Raw genomic sequence first — 21703 nt, forward strand, 5'->3', positions numbered from 1 at the left:
TTGATTTATCGCTTGTTGATTTTATAAAATCTTAAAGGGCAAATATGGTCTCTTTAATGGTATTATGTATGATTAAAGCTCCTTGTAATAAACAGATTCAGCACTCAGTTGTTGAGGTCTAATAAATAACAAGGGTGAATAAATCCAGTAATCCTAATATTATTGATTTCCTGATTGATTTTCTGTTTTCCCCTTTTAACAAGAGTTTAAAACACACCCTTCTTACATCATTGTGCTGCACACCCACCTCCTGATATTTGAATGGCTAAAATAGCACAAAGTATGCAGTAGTTAGACTGTAAAAAAAAAAAAAAAATGTAGAGAAAAACTGTCGTTATTGTTGGTGGCAGAAGATCAAAAATTTGATCCTATTTTCTACTAAATGTCTTAAAATTAAGTTACATAATCCTAAAATGCAGTCATTGAGCATAAGGTCTAAACGAGGTCATGAAACTTGTTTTTGTACCGTGTTATTCCAGGAAGCCATGAGAGCAACACTGACGAATAGGCGGTGTGGCAGATGTGTTGCTTCACTAACGGCTAACACACCAAAAATAACCTTTTCAACAACTATTTGAGAATAAATTCCATAGTAACAAATGTTGTTTCTCCTCCAACTATGCTTTAGCCTTCGAACACCACAGAGGATTTTCATCACCCACTGCAAAAAAGGTGAATGAGGGTGATAATGATTTTACCCAGGTCTGTCTGTTAGAAAAACATCCCATGAACCACTGGATGAGTTTTAATGAAATTTGAATACAGAGATCCTTAGATGTACATCTACAACTGATTAACCTTTGGAGTCAACCTGATTCAAGATGGCTACCACAGCCAACTGATATTCAAAACCATAGAAATGGCTATGACTCAGTCATTTTTACAGGTATTGAGATGAATTTTGGTGTGGTAGTAGCTAAAACTGATCCCCAATACATATTCTGGGCAATAACAAATTGTGCAAGACCTTCGTTTCAAATTTTGCCATCAACCATTTGGTGTCAACTCTGTTTGTCTGTTAACAAAATATCTCATGAACTGTTGGATGGATTTTGATGAAACTTCCAGGAAGTAGTCACTGGAATGGCATCCAAAACTCATTCAAATTCGGAGCCAACCTGATTCAAGATGTTCGTCACAGCCAACCAACCTTGGAAAATGCAAAAAGTGCTATAATTCAGTTAATTTTAGAGATACTGTGCTAAAATTTGGTGTGGTAGTAACTGAGAGTCATTCACAACACATACTTTGAGCATGACATCTTGTGTTATTGTATTACATGTTTCAAGGTTTGACCCAAACAGCTACAACTCATTCTGAACATAAAGATGGTGTTAGTCTAAAGCTGGGTGAAAGATGGCGAGCGATATGCATTCCTCAAGGAACGCTAAGCCTTCAACAGTTTTTACTACTTTAGTTTATTTCCCTGGAACCATGTAATAGAATGGAAACTGAGATCAAATGCTTTAATTGTACACATACTTCTGGACAAGGAACAGTGGGAGTACAGAACTAGATGTTCTGTTACTTTTTCAAAGCACCAAGCTTCTGTAGCAAGACGTTCCGTCTATTCTTCACACTCAGCACCTTCTGAACTCATCTCCTCTGTCATTTAGGAGCTGTGCAGAACGGTTCACAAACAGTTCCAGCTGGTGTTAAGTCCTCACGTTCTGTCGTTCAGCATCCAGATGTGACTGAACTCGTTGGCGCCCTGTCAGCTCACTGAAATGGGATTCAGTTAAAAGCAAATATCTAATGTGTATCCGCGGGTCTTTAGCATGTGATAAAGGGAACGGAAATGTAAAAAACAAATTATTAGTTTATTTTACAAAGATGGACAGATTTGTTGGTACCCTTAAAGAGATGATTAATCTTTGCATTGGCTGCCAAATTTATTAAAAAGTAGAAGTTTCACGGGACTGTGGCCAACCTCCCAGGACGTGGACGCAAGAGGAAATGCGACCCCAGGTTGGTCCGACAGATCACCATCCAAAACCATTCCAGCTGAACTCTGATCACATCCATCACATTCTGAACCATAATGATGGAAGAACTCCATCAGCTGCTTTTTGATTACTGTGGAATGGCAGCAGGTAATTTATCTGCATCAGTAGATATTTGCTGATCCAACAGCTGACGTCAAAACGCCCTTCAGATCTGCTCCGCCTTTCAGGTTTCATCTTCACCGGGGAGTCGAGAGAGGTCGGACCGAGCCCGGACGCCTGGGAACCTGCGGCGCCCGGCGCACGTGAGCAGACGCCCGTCCTCCAGGACATCACGGACCAGAACAGACAGATTAAAACGGCGCAAACGACATGTTAAAGAGTTTTGTCATTCATGACTTTCACTTGTCCAGGAGAGCATCCAGAATCACCTGGATGCAGTGAGAGAACAGTATTATTGCTACAGGAAGGCGGGACGAAATCCCGGACGGAGGCATTCGCTCATTTTTTAAAGAACTTCAGGTAAACCACGGCGCCCAGGATGGCCAGCTCCATCAGAATGATGATCGCTAACAGCAGCTTGTTTGTCATCAGCCTATAGGACAGAAAACGGGTCATCGATCAGACAACAAGGCTCCGGTCCGGTTTTATTCTGAAAAGCATCCGTCGCATCAGAAATGTGCAGGAACGACACCGGTACGGATGAATACGAGCAGAATAATTGAAGTAAAATTTAACGATTCGGTCGATTAATCACGAACAGGACAAGTTAAATGTCCAACCGAGTTCTGAGGTCGTACTTACCGCCGTGACATGGCACGGAGAATCTTTCGACTCCGACCGAGGTTTTCTCCCGTGTTGACCAGCTACAGGGAGACAGCAGACAGACGAGCTTTCAGGATCTGGGAGCAACGCCACAACACTCCGTCCTCGTAATCACATCAGCTAAAACCAGTGATTCTCAACTGCTGGGATGTGACCCAAAGCGCATCTCGGACCCGTTTTAAGTGGGTGACGGCTCGCCATTGGGTCCAAACCAGCTAACCCCCCCAATCATTGATTTAAACAGGAATCTCCTCCCATACGAGGACATGGTTTTCAGCTCACTCTGTCTCTGGTTCGGTCCAACTGCTCCCTCTGTTCGCCCAGCTCCTCGATGATCTCTGTGCCGATCTGCTCCGTCTCTGCGGCGATGCGATGGCTCCGCTCGATGCTCTGGCTGGCGTTGTTCAGACACTCCGTGCCCTGGAGTAACAGGGCTCTCTGGGACTGCTGGTGCGTCTGCAGTGGACACGGGAGACGGGGGGGGGAAGCAAACAAAAAACAACATTAATCAGTTTGGTTTTATTAAATATAGAGGATTCCTGCTGAGTCAGCATTCACACTACTGTTTTCCTGTTTTGGAACTAAATTCCTTTAAACACTTTGTGCTATTTTAGCCGTTCGTACATGAAAACGTTCAGCTCATCCAGGAGGTGGGTGCTATGACTTTACATTTTTGTAACTTCTATAACTTTCAAAATATCTAACTTTACAAATATTTTCTCCATAGCAATACGTGGAGATCTCTTCAGTTGCTTTAAAAATATTCTTTTCTTTGACATCTGCTTCAGCATACTTGCTCTGTTTTTGTCTTCTTTGCTTTTTTTAGCTTCTACTAGGCCTTCTGCTATCAGCTAAATTCTTAAAGTTGCTGCATTTTCATTGACTTAGATTAGAAATCGTCGTCCCATTATGAGCAATGATTTGTGATCCCTGTTTCACTTTCTAGAAGTTTGCAATCCTAGTGGCACAAGGCCTCTCTTTTTTTTTTATATAGTCAAGGTGAAAAATACCCCTCTCATTTGGGCAACTTTTATTTTTTTTCCTTTTAATTCTCTAGAAAATGCAACAAAGTCTGGAAACACTGATGTTTTTTCATACTTCTCTACGTCTGGAAAATACAAAAACCAAATTCCAGACTTGTCGAGACCGCGTTGAAACCCTAAGCACCCCCACCCCCCACCTACACACACAGTCCGTCACTCACGCTTTGTTCATTTTGTGATGAGTAGATGCCATGATGTCCTCCGTGCGGTGGCAGGGAGGAACCGCCGAGCCCCGGTGCAGAGATTTTCATCTCTCTCTGCAGCTTGCCGAGGTCTCGTCGGTGGAGGCGCAACTTTGTACTCATGGCGTTTCTGTAAGACGGAGGGGCGCCGCGGAGCTCCTCTTCCATGCCCTGTAACTGGAGGCGGAAAAAAGTTAAATAAATAAATCACTGCATGACGCTAGGACAGAAAGCCAAGGTCAAATGTCCACTCGGTGCACTATCTTTAAGCCAGAAACAGGGAGTAACAAAGTTCTGCACTTCTATAATTTCATTACAATAAAATATAATAAAAAAAAGAAAACAGAAATATGAAAATCTGCTACCTCCTTTACAAAGAAACTGACAAATGTTAAAAACTGATCAAAATGAGTGACAGTAACTTCATCATATGTTGTATTTCTTCAAACCAGGGGACGCTACTTTCCTTATTTGTGCTCTAATAAAATGAAACGCACTGCCTCTATATCCAAAAGAAGCCCCCACTGTAAATAGTTTTAAGAAAAAGGTAAAAACCTTTGTATCTGCCAAAGCAAATGATTAAGTTTTTGTTTGTGTATTTTGTATTAGGTCTGTTTTGATTCTGAGTGTGTGAATCTGTGTATATGAATGTGTACAGAAATCCTTTTTTTTTTTTTAAATGGAAAGCCCATTGGGTTGCTTCATGCATGAAATGTGCGATATAAATGAAGTCTAACATACTAGGTATTTATTTCAACTCAATTTATGTGCGTCTTGTGATGCATTTCATCTTTTCACCTTGTATGTGTCCTCAGGAATAAAGGTTGACACTAAAATACCTCATTCTGAGGGGATCTGTGGATTTCCCATGGTGTTACAACAGATCAGCAAGATCCTGAATCATTCAGCAACTCATAAAAGCTCCGTCAAAACAGGTCAATCCAAATACCTAACCATATAGAGGCAGTCTAAACATTTTTACAGAGTTGGAACTTGATGTTAACTTTTAAAAAAAATGTGAATAAAACAAAATGCAATGATGTGCAAATCTCATAACCCCATAATTCAAATATAATATTCAAAACGTTTAAATTGAGATATTGTAACTTTTTAAAGTTAAAAATAAGGTATTTTTGATTTTATGGCAGCAACACATCTGAATAAAGTTGGGAGGAGAGAGCTGGAACAACTTATGTTTAAAATATGCTGCTGCCTTAAAACTCAAAATTACCTTTTTCCCTTAATAATGTAGGTAGGTGGGTAGCTACATTGATTTATATAGCACTTTTCAGCACAAGGCGACTCAATGTGCAATTTCTTAGTTTAAACATTTGATTTTACTTTCTTCCGTTGTGAAAAAAATAAGGGTTTGTGTGATTTGCAAATCACTGCATCCTGGTTTATCCCAACCTTTTCAGAATTAGGGTTGTACGATAGCTCACTGTAATCAGAATATGTCCTAAAATGAATAAAAGTTCGGGGTTTACATGAATGGGAGCAAAATAATCAAGTGTCGAGCAGAAAACCTGAGTCAGGCTGTTGGTGTGAACAAACCGAGCATCATCATCTTACCACTTCCTCAGCTTCCCCCTGCCTCTCATCAAAGGTCCTCACCAACCTCTTCCTCTCTTCTGCAGGAGACACGGGACAGTTTGAGGGTCACAGCACAGATTGATTAGTTGTTTTAACGCGGTTAGCTTTGTTTAAACACAGCTAGCTGGGTGAACGACAGTGTTTACCTCCGTGGCATTTCAGAGCCCTCTCCGGTATTAGCCTCAGCTCGTCGTACAGAGATCTGTAGATTTCGTTCAACTTCTCGAATTCCTCCGACGACATTTTGCTGTAAGTATAACCTTGCTGTCCTTTATTAGAAGACTACTTTGTCTTTCTTTTCCTCTCAAAGCAACTACGGTCACAAGTTGAAGCTGATCAGCTGGTTTTGCTTTGATGTTAATCACCTCCTTCCGAGTTCTTCCGCATCACGACGCTCGTGACCAAGTGCCTTAAACTTCGCATCAAAATTAGATGTAACATGATGTTAAGAGATAAAATGCATTTTACAGTTAAAATATAAATAGCGCTACCAAGAAATATTATGCCATATATTTTAGAGTAGGATTTGAAAAGCACTGTGGTAACAATTTATTTCAGGCATTATAGCGGACAGCTTTAGGACCCCCCACCCCTGCTGGGAAATGTAGTTTTTAAAAAGATTAGCGCCAGTAAATAGTTTTTAACTGTTACAAACTCCTAAATGTTTTTTTTTAAAGATTGAAGCATAAACATAAAAGAATGTGTAATTGTTCTAACATCGTAAATAAAAAAAATGTTTTAAGTATTTTATTGATGTATATTTAACCGTATTATTAATGAATATAGTCAATAAATTATGAAGTGAAATATTGAAGTAATTTTTCAATATGAAATTAAAATGATTGTACATTTACTTTGTCTACTTGTATATTTAGTTTTCTTTGTTTGTACATAGTTGCATTTATATATGGCATTGTATTTCTTGAACTATCTAACAACTTAATGTTGTTAGATAAACTTAAACAACTTAATGTTTTGTATTTATTTATATATTTTTTATTTATATAGGTTTTATTTGTGCTACTTTATGTTCATGGAGAGCAGTCAGTTTCTTTAGCCAGTAGGTGTGGATCATGTCAGGTCCCAGTCCAGTCCAGTTTTTCATAGCTGAGACTCTTGGATGTCCACCACTGTGACATATACTGGTTCTTGTTCAGATCTTAGATCCTGAAGCCATGGGACATTATCATTGTGTGATGCCTCTGTCTCCCGTATGATTCTCCAATACGCAGTCTGAGCTGTGGGTGGATCTACTCTCATATTATTCCCTTTCCAGTGAGACTACACGCTGCGAATTCTGCACCGCACCATCCAAGCCCACTCCTTATTAAGAGTGAGCTTGATTTCATAGCCAAGCATTTCAAGGACCACTGTTTCTGTGGTATATACCAGCTTACGTTGTATAAAAACAAAACAAAACAAAAAACTCTCCCATCTCACCCTATTTGTTCCACATGGGCAGTTCCACTTTCACTTCAAGCTCGGGTCCTCTACCAGAGGCCTGGGAGCTTGAGGGTCTCTTCAGTATCGTAGCTGTTCCTAGGACTGTGCTCTTCTGGACAGAGATCTCTGAGGTTGTTCCTGGGATCTGTTGAAGCCACTCTTCCAGTTTGGGGGTCACAGCACTGAATGCTCTGATGACCACTGGTACCACTGAGGCCTTGACTTTCCACAACTTCTCTATTTCCTCTTTCAGCCCTTGGAATTTCTCCAGCTTCTCACACTCCTTCTTCCTGATGTTCCAGTCTCCTGGGACTGCTACATCTATCACCACTGCTTTTCTTCTGTATCTTATCTATCACCACAATGTCCGGTTGGTTAGCCATCACCTGTTCGTCAGTCTGGATCTGGAAGTCCCACAGTATCTTAGCCCTGTCATTCTCCACCACCTTAGATGGAATCTCACACTTTGACTGTCTTACTTGCTGTACTATATTTATTTCTATCACTAACATGATTTTCCTTGTCTTTCTTCCATTAGAAAGTCCACCTGGACCAGTCGTTCTATGTCTGTCTGTGTCTCTTTCCTCTTTCCTGTTCCTGTACACTATTCCAGCCACTTAGTTATGGTGTTCCATGTACGCTTTGTCTGCCTGCATCTTACATCCTGCTGGTTATGTGCTGGACTGTCTCAGGGGCATCTTTACACAGCCTGCATCTTGGCTCCTGGTATGATAGACCCCTGTCCTCTACTGCTCTTGTTCTGCACAGAAATGAGCTGACCAATCAGGAGGCTGAGCGTGGGAGAACTTATATTCATACACATATATATACATAAACTACATATATTATATTATATTATATTATATTATATTATATTATATTATATTATATTATATTATATTATATTATATTATATTATATTATATTATATTATATTATACATTCACACAAACATGTATGTATATGTATAACTGGCCTACAGTGATTAGTTTCTTTCTGCTGTTTAAAAACTACAATCCCATAATCCTTTTCGCGGCGTGTCGTTCACCCCGCTACCTTTGCTCTCCTCTCTTCCTTCCCATCAGCTGTGGCGCTGGCCGCACATCAGCAGCATCGGACACGGCGAGGCGGCCATCCGTGACCCACGATGTTCGCGTTAATAATCGTGGCGGGGGTCGCGGTGCTGACGCTGCTGCTGCTCCTGTTTGCGCCACACATCCGGTGAGTGCGGAACCCATTTATTCCCCTCAGAAACCGAACACCACGGGCGGCTTTCTGGCTCGGGCGATAAGCTTTTTATTGTTGATGCAACCATCAGAGTGAGGTCCTTTTTTGATTATTCATTTATTATATTTTTTATTTTTATTTTGGCAACATTTCAGCCACCACTTGTTAATGTCCCTGCTGTTTTGTGGAATTTATTATTATTATTATTATTATTATTATTATTATTTAAATCAGTGTACCATGATGAACTCCTGAGCAACCAGTCAATAATGGAGCCGTGGAGTGTTTGCTCAGGGATGAGCTGACTGACCAATCAGGAGCCTGCGCGTGGGAGGACTTATATTTATACACGCGAGTCCAACCGAGCCACGAGACGGTTCTATTCGGCCCACTTCTGTTCAGCCACATGCATATCTCTCTGAATAATTCACACTGCCTGCCCAAATGTTCAGTCCTAATGAGGTCGGAGCTTGTGCTGAGCAGAGAGGAGGGTCACTTGTGTCTCTGTGTGTTGTGTTAGCCAAATATCTCCTCAACCACTGGACAGGTTTTAATGAAACTTTCCGAAATAGATCATTGGATGTACAAATGCAACTGATTCAATTTGGAGGCAGCTCAGTTCAAGATGGCTGCAACATCTGATCTTAAAAAAACACACTAAAAAGGCTTTAAATGCAGTCAATTTTACTTCCTTCCTTACAATGATGTCAGTCTAACTTGTATGAAAGGCGGCGGGCGATATGCATTCATTCAAGTGCGCTTTTTAACCATTCACTGGTGTGTTTGAACAGAAACTACGCTGCCGGAGGAGTGTGTGAGTCTGCGGTCCGTCTGGATGGGAAGACCGTCCTCATCACCGGAGCGAACACGGGGATCGGGAAGGAGACTGCCCTGGATTTAGCAAAGCGAGGTGACCTAGAAATAAAGTATTCCTCTGTTAGACACTGAGAAAAGACTGAATAAAACAGCTGCTTACAGGTTAAACTCAGCAGCCATATTTGGAAAATCTATGTCATTAATAAAATCCATATCATGACACATTTAATAAGATTGATACTCCTTTTTATTTCCTGGGTTTCCTGGGAGGAAAAATAAACCTGTAGAAGACATTGGACAGCTTAATTTATCAATCAGGAATTCAGCCAATCAGAACTCCAGTTTCTACTGAATCCCAAGTATTATTAGAACCTCCCCATATTGATCTGGTTCAAAGTTCATTTTGATACTAAATCCTTTCAGTCTGATGGAACTGAGGGAGTAAAACAGGGCTTTTCTGAATAAGAGCTCCAGTGTTAGCCTACTTATCCAACTGTGGTAAGTTTTCTAAGTTTTAGTTGTTTTTTTTTAGCACCCATAACTATTTCTGCATACTTTGTGTAATTTTAGCCATTCATATCAAAACAAGCAGTTCCTTCTGGAGACGGGTGCTGTGACTTTTAGGTTTTGCAGCTTTTATACTTTTCGGGATATTTAAATATTTAACTTTGCAAATGTTTTCCCCGTAGAAATACACCAGGATCTCTTCAGTTCCTCCAGAATCATTGTTCTGCTTGAAATCTGCTTCAGCAGCCTGGCTCTGTTTTTGTCTTCAGCAGCTTTTAGTTTTTAGCTACTGTTCTGCTACTTCTAGCTTCTAACTAGCCTTTTGTAACTTTTAGCTTCTAGCTAGGGTTTTGCTCTTTTTTTTCTAGCTTTTTGCTTCTTATAGCTAGCGTTTTTTCCACTTTTAGCTTCTAGCTGGCATTTTGCTACTTTTAGCTAGCCTTTTGATACTTTTACATTTAAGATATACTTTTGCTGTTTTAGCTTTTAGCTAGTCTTTTGCTACTTTTAGGTTCTTGCTAGGCTTTTACTACTTTCAGCTTCTAGGTAACTTTTTGCTACTGTTAGCTTCTAGCTAGCATTTTGATACTTTTATCTAGTCTAGCCACATTTTAGTTTTAAGCTACCCTTTTACTGTTTAAGCTTTTAGCTAGCATTTTGCTACTTTAACCTTTAAGCTAACCTTTTGCTGTTTTAGCTTATAGTAAGCTTTTTGCCACTTTTAGCTTCTAGCTCATCTTTTGCTGTTTTTATCAAGCCTTTTGCTACTTTTACATTTAAGTTATACTTCTGCTCTTTTAGCTAGTATTTTCATACTTTTATCTAATCTTTTGCTACTTTTTAGTTTTAAGCTACCCTTTTGCTGTTTAAGCATTTAGCTAGCAATCCACTGCTTTAGCTAACATTTGCTATTTTTGTCTTCTAGCTTTGTTTTGCTACTTTTAGCTTTCCGCTACCTTGTGGCAGATAATGCATTTGTGTTTTTCTTTTAACAATATGAATGACGTTTTGTTGTTGCCAGTTGCTTATGTGCCGTTTCACGTTTACCATGCCAGGGGCTCGGGTGATTATGGCGTGCCGAAACGTGGAGAAGGGCGAGGAGGCTGCGGCGAGCATACGAGCTGCACACGCCGAAGCACAGGTGGAAGTTCGGGAGCTGGACTTGGCAGATACCTGCTCCATACATGCGTTTGCACAGAGATTCCTGAGAGGTGTGCACAGTTGTGTCAGTGTTCACATCCGCTTCGAGTCGATCGTGTATGAAGCTGTTTTTTTTTGTTTTTTTATTATTCAGACGTCAGCCATCTTCACGTCCTCATCAACAACGCCGGCGTGATGATGTGTCCCTACATGAAAACCGTTGATGGCTTTGAGATGCACATGGGAGTCAATCACTTAGGTAGGACTTCAGTGGAAGCTGTTGTTTGCTTAAAACTGCAACAAAACATGACAGATTAACCAGGATTACTTGGGAAACTTGATCCCTAATGATTTCAGGGTCACGGGGTCAAGGTCACAGTTGAACCTCTTGTAAAAAACCTTGTCTTTGCTCTAACTCTAGATATATGTGACATTAGCTCACAAAAGAACTTAAACAAACAAACAAACAGATGTCTTACTTCTACCAGGTCACTTCCTGTTGACGTACCTCCTGATTGGGCTGCTGAAGCGCAGCGCTCCGGCCCGCATTGTCGTGGTCTCCTCTCTGGCGCACAACTTCGGCTGGATTCGTTTCCACGACCTTCACAGCCAGGGCAGCTACAACAGCGGCCTCGCTTACTGCCAGAGCAAACTGGCCAATGTGCTGTTTAGCAGAGAGCTGGCCCGCAGGCTCAGAGGTACAAACAAACCAAACATGGCAGAAAGAACAGAGAATCTGCAAAATACATCAAAATGAAAGGGATTTTGTTTTTTTTTCTTTGACAGGAACCAACGTGACGGTGAACTCAGTCCACCCGGGGACAGTGAATTCCGACCTGACCAGACACTCGACCCTCATGACCATCCTGTTCACCGTTCTCTCCATGTTCCTGAAAACCCCAAGAGAAGGAGCTCAAACCAGCGTCTACTGTGCCGTGGCCGAGGAGCTACACTCTGTCTCTGGGAAGCACTTCAGGTAGGAGAGAAACCAGAAAGCTGCTGCATGGTACAATAAAAACTACATAAAAATATATATTTACTTCTGAACCCCAATGCGACTGTGCATCTGTGTGAATGCTAATTCCATATGGTTTTTTTTGCAGTCTGTTTCTGCTATTTCCACCGTTCATATATTAAACCCTTCAGCTCATTCAGGAGATGGGTGCTCTGACTTTTGATTTTTTAAATTTTATACTTTACTATACTTTATACCTTTAAAATCATTGTTCTTTTTGCAATCTGCTTCAGCAAACTGGCTCTTTTTTATGCTACTTTTAACTTTTAGCCAGCAATTTGCTAGTTTTAGCTTTTAGCTGTTTTTAGATTTCAGCTAGCCTTTTACTACTTCAGCTTTGTGCTATGTTTTTGTAACTTTTAGCTTCTGGCTATTGTTCTGCTACCTGCTGCTTTTAGCTAGCTTTTACTACATTTACCTTGTTTAGCTAGCCTTTGCTCTGTTTAGCTTTTAGCTAGTTTTCTGCTACTTTAAGGTAGGATTTTGCTTTTTTTTGCTTTTAGCTAGTATTTTGCTGCATTTAGCTTTCAGTTAACTTTTTACTACTTTAGCTTTGAGCTAACGTGTTGCAACTTTTAGCTTCTGGCTGTTGTTCTGCTACCTGCTGCTTTTAGCTAGCTTTTACTACATTTACCTTGTTTAGCAAGCCCTTGCTCTATTTAGCTTTTAGCTAGTTTTCTGCTATTTTTTCCTAGCACTTTTAGTTTTTTTAACCTTGCACAAAAAGTAAGAAAATCTATGTTTGGTAGATTATATCTGTGTTGTTACAACACTTCTTGGCAGTGGTGTTTCAGTCACCTGTATGAAGTGCAGCTTGTTGTGAAACTGCCTGGTGAGTCAAACTGTGCCTCCAACTCCTCGCAAAAATAATGGAATAAACGAATAAAGGCCACAAAATTAGAATTTTTCAAAATTCCAACCTTCTGGCATTAAGGAGCAATAAAAAAACCCCCGAAAGAAATATAGTTGTTGTAGTCACAGTTGCATTGTTTGAATAGGTATATTTTTATTTGACTCTTCATTTAAATGTTAAATAATCAAATTCTTTTTAAAAGCAGTCCACATGAATTAAAGCTCTGGGGCTAACGAGCTCGGCCGAGCTGTGACATCATCACTGTGCGCCTCTGTTCAGCTGTTCTGCGTACTCAGTGTACTTGGTGTTTAGAAACGGCCCGACTCTACTTTTCTCTGTGGTTGCCGTGGTGATTCCAGTTATGGGAGCTCCATCGGTGAAGGCTTTTTATTGCACACGAGTTTAGACACTCAGAGTTATTTAACTCCAGTTTAATCAGCCGTCCTGGAGCTGAATTGAGTTTCCGTGCTCAGGGTAAGGTAACTCAGAGTTTGTTAAACCTCCTCACCAGCTTCTGTGTGAGGGGTTTGTTTACAGTAGCGTCTGTCTGTCTGTGTAAGATTACTCAAAAAGTTATGAACGTGTTTTCATGAAATTTTCAGGAAACATCAAACATCGAACAAGGAACAAGTGATTCAGTTTTGGTGGTCAGTCAAAGGTCAAGTTCACAGATCAGCCCTTGCTCTAAATCTGCAGCAGGATAACAGAAATGTCAAACTGCACAGCTGGAGATCTCATGGGTCAAGGGTGATCACTGTTGATTTCAAGGTGACGGGGTCAAAGGTCAAGGTCACAGATGACCTTGTCCTCTAACTATGCAACCGTGTAATGGAGAACAATTAAACTGTACGGCTGGACACCTCTTAGGTCAAGGGTGATCACCATTGATTTCAAGGTCATGGGGTCAAAGGTTAACATCAGAGTTGACCTTGTGCTCTAACTCTGCCACAGTGTGATGTTGTAGAGTTACACTGCTGCAGCATTACTGGCATCATCTTTGACACCTCATGGGTCAAAGAGGATGCCCGTTGACTTCATGGCTCATGAGGTCAAAGGTCAAGGTCACGGGTAACCCTTTGTTAAAACCTTCTCTCTGCTCCTAAATGTGACCCTTTTGTTACCTCGGCTAAAGGATTTATGTGTTCGGTTGTGTTTGTTGGTTTGTTTGTCTGTCTGTCAGCAAAGATCAGGTAAAAACGAAAGAACAGATTTGGAGGAAATGTTCAGGAAATGTTGGCGTTGTCACCAAAAACAGATTATTATGATCCAGATCTCACTATCTTTTAATCACGCTGTGGCTTTGGAGGAGGTTTGAGCTCTCTGAGTGCTTCTAGTTTGCGGTGGGATGTTGCGATGGCGCGACAGCAGATTCTCTTCTCCTCCCTGTTGCTTTTCCATACAAACTGTTCCCGTTCCCGTTTCCCGACACTGACACGTCTCCTGTTGCTTCCAGCGACTGCTCTCCGGCCTTCGTGGCTCCTCAGGGGCGAAGCGAGGAGACGGCGAGGAGGCTGTGGGACGTCAGCTGTCAGCTTCTGGGCATCGAGTGGCACTGATTCAGCTTTTTCGCCGACGAGTCCTTAATGTTTCTGTTCTTTTCTTATTTTTCGGTGTGGATGTTCTGTACTTTGAACACAAATGTGAGTGTTTGAACACAGGCAGGCAGGTTTATTATATAAATAATAAAACAAAGAAGTTTTTTTTCTGTGTGAAATGACTAAATAATAGTTGAGTATATTGGTGCTCTACAACGGCTCCTCACAGCAGAAGCGTCACAAATACTTTTGACTATTTTTATGAAACAATGTGAATAAATCCAGAGTAAATAAAGTAACCTAATCTATTATAAAGCAGGGTAAAAAAAAAAGCATATTTTCTCTTATGTTGTTTCATTATTGTCTTTTTCCAGAATTTACACCTTAAAAAAATGTGATTTTTGTGGCAGCATTTCATAAAACAGTATCAGTTATTAGTGTACGAGCCACATTTACTACTTAAAAAGTATAAATGTATTTTGCGATGAGCATAATAGTTCTGTAGAAGCTGTTTATTTTCTGTTTCTTGGTTGTTGTTTTTTTCATTATTAATAGAACCAGACATGTCGCTGCAGACGGGTTTTTTTAATCTCGTCTGTGTCGGCTCCCATTTCTGGAGGAAACGGTTTTCCTCTTCAGGACCCAGCTGCCAACAGGTCAACAGGTTCCAGTCGGTGTTTTCTACGAGCCGGACCGGCCTTTTACCGAACTAATATTCATGTGAAGAGTTGAATGTTTACAGTTTACGTAAATAAACAGAAACCTTACAAGAAGCCGTCTCCTTTGGATCTCATTTCTATTTAAAAGGAAATTCCGGAAATTTTCTTTAAAGAAATGCTGAGATGAAGACAATGTTTATCACCCAATCAGAAATAAGACTAGTTTTATTATTCCAAATCATTTAGTTTGTTTAAAATGTACAGTATATCTGTATATTTTCCTTCTAGAAAGAAGAAATGTATTATTATATGTAAGCAGAATGAATTGGTGGAGAAAGTTGTCACCCGCTGCCTTTCACGCCGTTTTGGTCAAACCTTAAAAATGACTTTTTTTTTCCAGATTATGCGTTGTAAAGGACTCAACTACTAGCACACCAAATTTAAGCTCAACATCTGTAAAATTACCTGAGCTACAGGCTCATTTGTGTTGTCTGAGGTCTATTAGCTGTGGCGGCCATCTTGAATTGAGTCCAAAAGTTAATTGGTTGTAGACGTACATCCATCGATTACTTTCTGACAGTTTCGTTAAAATGGTTCCAGTGGTTCATGAGATATTTTGCTAACAGACATGCATTTACAGGCAAAAACATAACTGCCTTTCGTCTTCTTTGTCTTCTTTCGGCAATTTCAGCTCCTCCATCAACAAGCAAATAAACATTTCCTAATCAAATTTTTACTGATATGTAAAGAAATAAATCACAGTACTTCAGTTTTCTCAAAAATACATTTATTTTTTTCAATTTCATTTCATTTCATAAGTGAAGATGAAAAGACAATTCAAAATTATTAATCCCTGTAAGATTAAACAAGATATCGTTTTGTTTATTTTGCATATTATTCCCCGAAAACATTTTCGTTTCAAGTATAAAGTGCGGCAGTGGTGAGACAACAGTCGAAGTTAGGGTTCGAATCTGTGTTGGCTTCGATTATTCGACAAAAAAAAAAAAAGAAAAACAAAAGAACACTTTTTCTGGCAGCCTAGGAAGTGCAGCAGAGGGGCAGAAGGCGCGCTGCTAGGAATAGAAATCTGCTTTTTGACCTTTTCTCTCAAACGTTGCAGTTCGGAAACGAAGGCAGCTTCAGAGACGTCGGATGATTGTCCTCTTGGAGTTACCCCTCATTACTGTGTTTAATGACGCTTTATTTACAGAAGCAGACAAACTAGTTGGTACCCTTCCAGCCTTGGGAAAGTTAAATCATCAACTAGATATCTGCACACCTTTAGTAAACAAAAACAGCAACAGAAATTATTTGTTGCTAAAATCCAATGGACTGATTCATTGGACGATTATTCTTTGCACTTTATCATATTTCAAACTAAGTGTCTGACCTTAATTAGCATCACAGGAGCCTCCAGGCTTTCCATCAGTCCTTCAGCGTATTTAACGGGAACAAACAGCCACTGGGTAGTTTGGTTTGGTTGTGTTCGCCACACCGAACATGGAGCAGAGAAAGCAAAGCTGAGAGGAGCTCAGGAAGAAGATTATAGATATCTGTGTTAAAGGTAGAGAAGCTTCATGTTCCTCTGACCACAGCTGACAAAATTATTAAAAAGAAGAAAGTTTAGGGGACTGTAGCTAACCTCCCAGGATGTGGACGCAAGAGGAAATGCAACCCCAGGTGTGGATGGTATCAAGATGAGCTCCAAGGTCAAAGTACACAAGGTCACATTATGAATCATAATGATGGAAGATGATCCACTATTAGTAGAAAAACAAAAAAGAAATCCACTAAAAACACATGTTGACAAGTACTAAAGTTTCTGGGTCTGATGAGGCAAAACTGGAAGGGTACCAATTATTTCATCCATGTCCGTGAGCCTGTTAGAAATTTCGACAAAGCAGACGCGTGCTGGCTTCCAGGCAAGGAGCAAAAGCAGACGCATGATTTCACACAAGCAACGCCTCAGAGATGTTCGGGAAAAATCCGACAATCCCTTATTGCATCCATCCTTACAGGAAAACTCTACATGTGAATTCATCAGCAGCGTTCTAAATGCCCCAAAACAAATCCGACTGTTTGATACTAAAACAGAGCACACAGTGAAAATTGGCCACATTATGTACAGGTAAACAGACTTTTAAAAGGCAGAAACATTATTGACATTATTACAAGTAAACAGACTATAAACAAACAAACACAAAACAAAACCTTTCAGTCAGTTAAATATATTTCCCTTCAGGTTGAGGTACTGTTGTTCACACATAATTAAAACAAAGGAGGGGGGGGGGGGTTTCTGGATTAACGAGGCACAGCGGTGAGTTACAGCTTTGCAAAGGAAGGGAAGCTACTCAAAGACAACAAGAAACCAGCCATTATCCCACAAGGCATTCTTGTGTAAGGTGAACAGACAATGATTCAGCTATTCTGCTTTAAATAGGAGTCAGTTTTAGACGAAAGGAAATAAGGGTCAGATTATGAGTCAAATGATTCTGCGAAGTGATGCAAATCGTTTCTCAGGATTTCACTCCTGTTAGAGTCTTCTTTCCTTGCTGATGGGGGGACAGTAATGTCTTACCGGAGCTGAAGTCTGAGTCAGGGATCATTTATGGGTTAAATGATTCAGTTCTCTGAAGTTATGACCAGTTCCTAAAGCAAACCTCTCGGCTCAAGACTGCTTCAGGTGCAACTAGCTCAGGGCTCTGCTCCTTTTCCCACGGCTGCCGAACGTACCTGAAGCTTGAACTAACGATAACGCAGCTCAGTAAGTGTTACTTTAAGACATCTACAGTTTGTGAGATTAGGAAATTAAAGATTTATGATAAACTGTTGACAATCTGAGGTTGCTGATGTCAACTTAAGGCAGTATCTCTCTGGGCTGCAGCTGCTGGAGACGAGATGGCAAACGGCATTCATGAGGGAGAGTCCAAAATGTCTCAGAAAAACGCGCACAAAAGGTGCTGCATTGCTTCACGAGTCCAAGACATTTGCAGTCTTGTCGTTTGATTTGTGCGCCACATTTTCTCTAAACGGCCACAAAGTTGTCTCGAGCATCTCAAAGCCTTCCTGAGGTTGTTGCGTGCGCCTCTGACCCATCTCTGGATCACAGAGCTTTTTAGACCTGGACCGGAAACACGTCCAGGCTTAGAAACCACATTACAAGCGTGCTGAACGCAGCTATGACGTGTGCAAAAAAAATAAGTACTGTGCGTGGCCCAGGATACAGCTTTGTGAGCCACATGCACACATTTCAGCCATGAGTTTCAAAAGCTGGCTGCTCAAAGCGCAGCCTCACGGCTCGATGCTCACTTGGTTGCGAACGCTGTGTTCAACGAGGCTGCGATGAAAAATTAATTCCATTTTCTCGCAATTTTAAGTCACCGACTCGTCTCCAGCAGCTGCAGCCCAGGGAGACAGAGGCTTGAAGGCAAAGTCCTGCCTGTGTTAGTCAAAAAGGGGAAAGTATGTTGAAGAAATAGCACATCTAAACCCACAGGGGACGTTGTATCTAGTGATTCGTCTTGTGCTTACCAGGTTATTCTCAATATTTTGTGAGATTTGAATCAACTGATGGGTGCCGTGAGTGCTGTATACTAGCTACACGCGCAGTGTATCCATCCCAATCCAACAGAATTCCCGAAAGCTCTTCTGTGACCTTCCTGCGCAGCTTCCCGGAGGTTCTGAGGCGCTCCTTCAGGCTGGCTGAGCCCTCACCTGGCACCGGGTCGGCCCTGGTGCTGCACAGATGACTTGTTGTGCTCAGAGAGCCACTGGCTACAGATGTTCCGCATCACCGAGTCCTGGGCTTCCTGTGCTGCTTGGAGGACGTCCTGGACCAAAGGACCCGCCCGGCTGGGCTCCAGCTTGACTGCCAGCAGGTACGCCGGCCTCAGCTTACTGCACACCAGATAGGCTTTGATCTGCAGGAGAGGGCAATGAGATTAACAATAATCATGTTTGCAGTAACTTCATCCATGACTTATAGGCATGGCTGTATCCACTTAGCTGATGGGGTTTTTAAAGGTAAATAAACAGGGATCCTTGGAAATATTCTGAATATGCTGCTTTTTTTTGCAAATGAATCTTCCTCAATATAAACATCTATTTTGTTGGAATCGTATTAATCAGAGCGGAATACAGGACGTTGTATGGGTTTAATGTTCAATCTGATTGTTTTTGGACCCACTGTGGTCACTGAAGGCTACAATGTGCTGTGTCAATCACAGGACAGCCTGAGCAGCGTAATGTTACATTACATTCACCTAATTAAACACCCAGCTGATGCTAAACTACAAGAAACAGCTGACAACTGTGATTCACTGCGGAAGGATTTGTCTCTGTTCTGACATCGAGCTCTATGAAGTCATGAGTCACTGTACACATGTCCCAACTGTCCCACTGTCTGTTAGGTTAAGTTCATCAAGAGATAACTCTACGTACTGAACTGTGTTATTGTCCAAATAATAATCTAGTTCAGATGACTGAATGTGTTGTCATTGTGACAGGAGCATCAGCAGACCTGTTGACTTCCTGTTTGTCGCTCTGTGTGCTGGTAACTGACATCTGATTACAAAATGTTTTGGAAAACACATCAGAGCCGACCACATCCAGTCAAATCAGCTGAAACTGATTTATAACGGATTCAAAACAAGAAGCAGAGTGGGGTCAGTATTATTTTACCTTAGTTTCCATGCTCTTTATCTCCAGAATGAGACTTTCCAGCTCCTTGGCCTAAACAATTACAAAAATGGCAAACAATGGGTTTAGACAGAACTCCTTTCCTCAGTAAGCCTCCAAACATTTCTGCCGCTCACATCAGAGGGCGCCTTATCGGCAGCCGTGACGCAGCTGAGGATGAGGGCGTCGCAGTCATTCTTGGTGGCGGTGCCGGACTCGCCCACACATTTGAGCAGCTGGCGTACAGCTCCGTACTGCCTGTACCGGACGAGCCGGTGACCCGCTCGGACGTAGACGGCCTGGGCCTCCAGCTGGAAGTCCTGCAGGAACAGCAGAGAGAAAAAAAAAAACACCTGATAGACTTCTTTAAAACAAACAAAACCTTTAGTCTCATGATGTGTTTGTGAAGTAATTTAAGGAAGTCTTAATGTTTAGGTCAAAATTTTCTTCTCAAGCAAACTGTTCAATCTGTCTCCGGTTTGAAGGATGGCGTCTCCCCGCTGCAGATCAGATCTTTCCATAGATGTCCAGCAGGATTTGGATCTGGGCTCATTGAGAGTCATTTTCAAACAGTCCAGTGTTTTTGTTCTCATCCATTCTCGATGCTTGTAGCTGTGAGTTTAGCATCATTATCATGCTGAAGGACCCATCACCTGCGACTGAGGCTGAGCTTTCTGACACTGGGCATTATGTTTCACTCCAGGTCGTCTTCAGGCTTCATTTTCTCCCTGCACTGATTCAAAGTTTCCCGTGCCAAATGCAGCAAAGCAGCCCGAAACAAACCGGGCCCCCCTTTTTTAATAATCTTGTCAGCTGTGGTCAGAGGAACATGAAGCTTCTTTACATTTAACACAGATCTCTATAATCTTCTTCCTGAGCTCCTCTCAGCTTTGTTCAGTGTGGTGAACACAACCAAACCAAGCTACCCAGTGGCTGCTTGTTCCCTTTAAATAACATGTCAAATTCAAGGCCCGTGGGCCAGATCTGGCCCTTGGCAATATTTTTCAGGGCCCCCAATATAACATTTAAATTTTATTAGATCTAGCTGTTCAGTTTGTGATAAACTGAGTGTCAACTGCGCCTCATTTTGCTTAAAAATTTGAGCCTATTTAGTGGTTTTCTCTTGACAGTTTCTTTGAAGCCAATAAAATTATTAATATCAACCCATTTTTCTCTGTTCATTAATGTATGTTCGTTCTAAATTCTTTGTAATATGTAACTGGGAAAAGGTATTTAATATTTCTACGTGAATTATTTGGCATATTACATCTAAAACTAAGATTAATTTCAGTATTTTTTCAATAAACATTGATAGAGATTGGCCCTTGGCTAGGACCAAGTTTTTAATTTTGGCCCCTTTGTGTCACTAAGTTTGACAGCCCTGCTTTAAATAGGCTTAAGGCCTGGTGGTAAAGCTGGAAAGCTCCTGTGATACTAATTAAGGTCAAACACAAATCATTTCTTTTCTGTTTTTTTGGTTTACTCTATCACATATTAAAGGCATGCAGATATGCAGCAGACAACAGCTTTGAACTGAATCATTTTTAAAAGAAATGAAGCGTTCTTTCAGTGAGTCTGACTATGTTGACATTTAGGGACGTACCTGAATGACTCTGTAGGCAATTCCAAATCCTTCTTCTATGTTTTTCCCTCCAAGCATCACCTGAAACATCACAAGCAACAAAACTATAACTGCTTGTTGAACCCTGTTCACTTCTGGCATTAACATCTGTCCTGAGTAATGAGACTGCATTCAGAGCTAAATACAGCTGGGGACATCTTTGAACAACACCGAACTAAACTGATATGCAGTGTTGCCAGGTCTAAAAATGAAAAAGTAAAATAATGTTTTCTGAAATGACCAGGTTCCATGTTCCTCTCATGAGATCTGGCAACACTGTAGTACATCCTCTTGAACTGATGTCACCCCACACAAGCAGGAAAATTATTTTCTGGATCCTTTTTTAATAAACAAATGTACATTTTGTTGAGGTTTTCTTAATCAGAGTAATCTGAGGATGCTGTGTGGGGAATGTTTGTTCGGATTGTTTTTGGACCCGCTGTGGTCACTGTTGGCTAATATGTGCCGTGTCAATCAGGACAGAAGCAGGATTGTGTCACATAATTGGATGGATGGATGGATGTTATTTACACAAACGGATTTGGAGCAGTTTTTTAATAATTATTTATCACCAGTGTGGTGAAAATAAGCTCTGTGTTCCTGAGACGGCTTGTGACAACTCAG

The 21703-nt window shown here is 41.0% G+C and overlaps 3 protein-coding genes across 6 annotated transcripts in view; 1 reads left to right on the forward strand and 2 right to left on the reverse strand.

The window, feature by feature from the left end:
• Positions 1 to 1440: 1440 nt before the first annotated feature.
• On the reverse strand, positions 1441 to 6113 carry vti1b (vesicle transport through interaction with t-SNAREs 1B). The gene is made up of 6 exons (XM_017411936.2): positions 5733 to 6113; positions 5566 to 5624; positions 3973 to 4170; positions 3051 to 3224; positions 2748 to 2809; positions 1441 to 2538 (listed from the first exon to the last, which is right to left on the reverse strand). Exons 1-6 carry the CDS (start codon positions 5827 to 5829, stop codon positions 2445 to 2447), a joined length of 684 nt encoding a protein of 227 aa, XP_017267425.1. The 5' UTR covers positions 5830 to 6113; the 3' UTR covers positions 1441 to 2444.
• rdh12 (retinol dehydrogenase 12) lies at positions 5697 to 14895 on the forward strand. The gene is made up of 8 exons (XM_017410493.3): positions 5697 to 5835; positions 8115 to 8250; positions 9048 to 9166; positions 10635 to 10790; positions 10874 to 10978; positions 11208 to 11417; positions 11506 to 11695; positions 14041 to 14895. The coding sequence occupies exons 2-8, from the start codon at positions 8177 to 8179 to the stop codon at positions 14141 to 14143; spliced, it is 957 nt and encodes a 318-aa protein (XP_017265982.1). The 5' UTR covers positions 5697 to 5835; positions 8115 to 8176; the 3' UTR covers positions 14144 to 14895.
• A 651-nt stretch (positions 14896 to 15546) lies between these two features.
• zfyve26 (zinc finger, FYVE domain containing 26) overlaps positions 15547 to 21703 on the reverse strand; it is a 39624-nt gene continuing 33467 nt past the window's right edge. For all 4 annotated transcript variants that reach the window (XM_037977812.1, XM_037977811.1, XM_017416407.3 and 1 more), the window contains exons 40-43: positions 21062 to 21121; positions 19596 to 19778; positions 19462 to 19512; positions 15547 to 18701 (exon numbers count right to left, since the gene is read on the reverse strand). In XM_037977812.1, the coding sequence (XP_037833740.1) occupies positions 18492 to 18701; positions 19462 to 19512; positions 19596 to 19778; positions 21062 to 21121 (504 nt within the window). In that variant the 3' untranslated portion in view covers positions 15547 to 18491. The remainder of the gene's footprint in view (positions 18702 to 19461; positions 19513 to 19595; positions 19779 to 21061; positions 21122 to 21703) is intronic.

The sequence above is a fragment of the Kryptolebias marmoratus genome, linkage group LG10 (genome assembly GCF_001649575.2).
Source record: "Kryptolebias marmoratus isolate JLee-2015 linkage group LG10, ASM164957v2, whole genome shotgun sequence".
Taxonomy (NCBI): Eukaryota; Metazoa; Chordata; class Actinopteri; order Cyprinodontiformes; family Rivulidae; genus Kryptolebias; species Kryptolebias marmoratus.

What these genes read in the sequence shown, in the direction of transcription:
- vti1b (XM_017411936.2), bottom strand. Translation starts at nt 5,829, where the DNA reads ATGTCGTCGGAGGAATTCGAGAAGTTGAACGAAATCTACAGATCTCTG. An exon ending in TGGACCGAACCAGAGACAGA is followed by an intron (nt 2,810 to 3,050) that starts GTGAGCTGAAAA and finishes GTCTCCCTGTAG; the next exon opens with CTGGTCAACACGGGAGAAAA. An exon ending in CTCCGTGCCATGTCACGGCG is followed by an intron (nt 2,539 to 2,747) that starts GTAAGTACGACC and finishes TCTGTCCTATAG; the next exon opens with GCTGATGACAAACAAGCTGC.
- rdh12 (XM_017410493.3), top strand. Translation starts at nt 8,177, where the DNA reads ATGTTCGCGTTAATAATCGTGGCGGGGGTCGCGGTGCTGACGCTGCTG. An exon ending in CCTGGATTTAGCAAAGCGAG is followed by an intron (nt 9,167 to 10,634) that starts GTGACCTAGAAA and finishes TTACCATGCCAG; the next exon opens with GGGCTCGGGTGATTATGGCG. An exon ending in GCTGGCCCGCAGGCTCAGAG is followed by an intron (nt 11,418 to 11,505) that starts GTACAAACAAAC and finishes TTTCTTTGACAG; the next exon opens with GAACCAACGTGACGGTGAAC.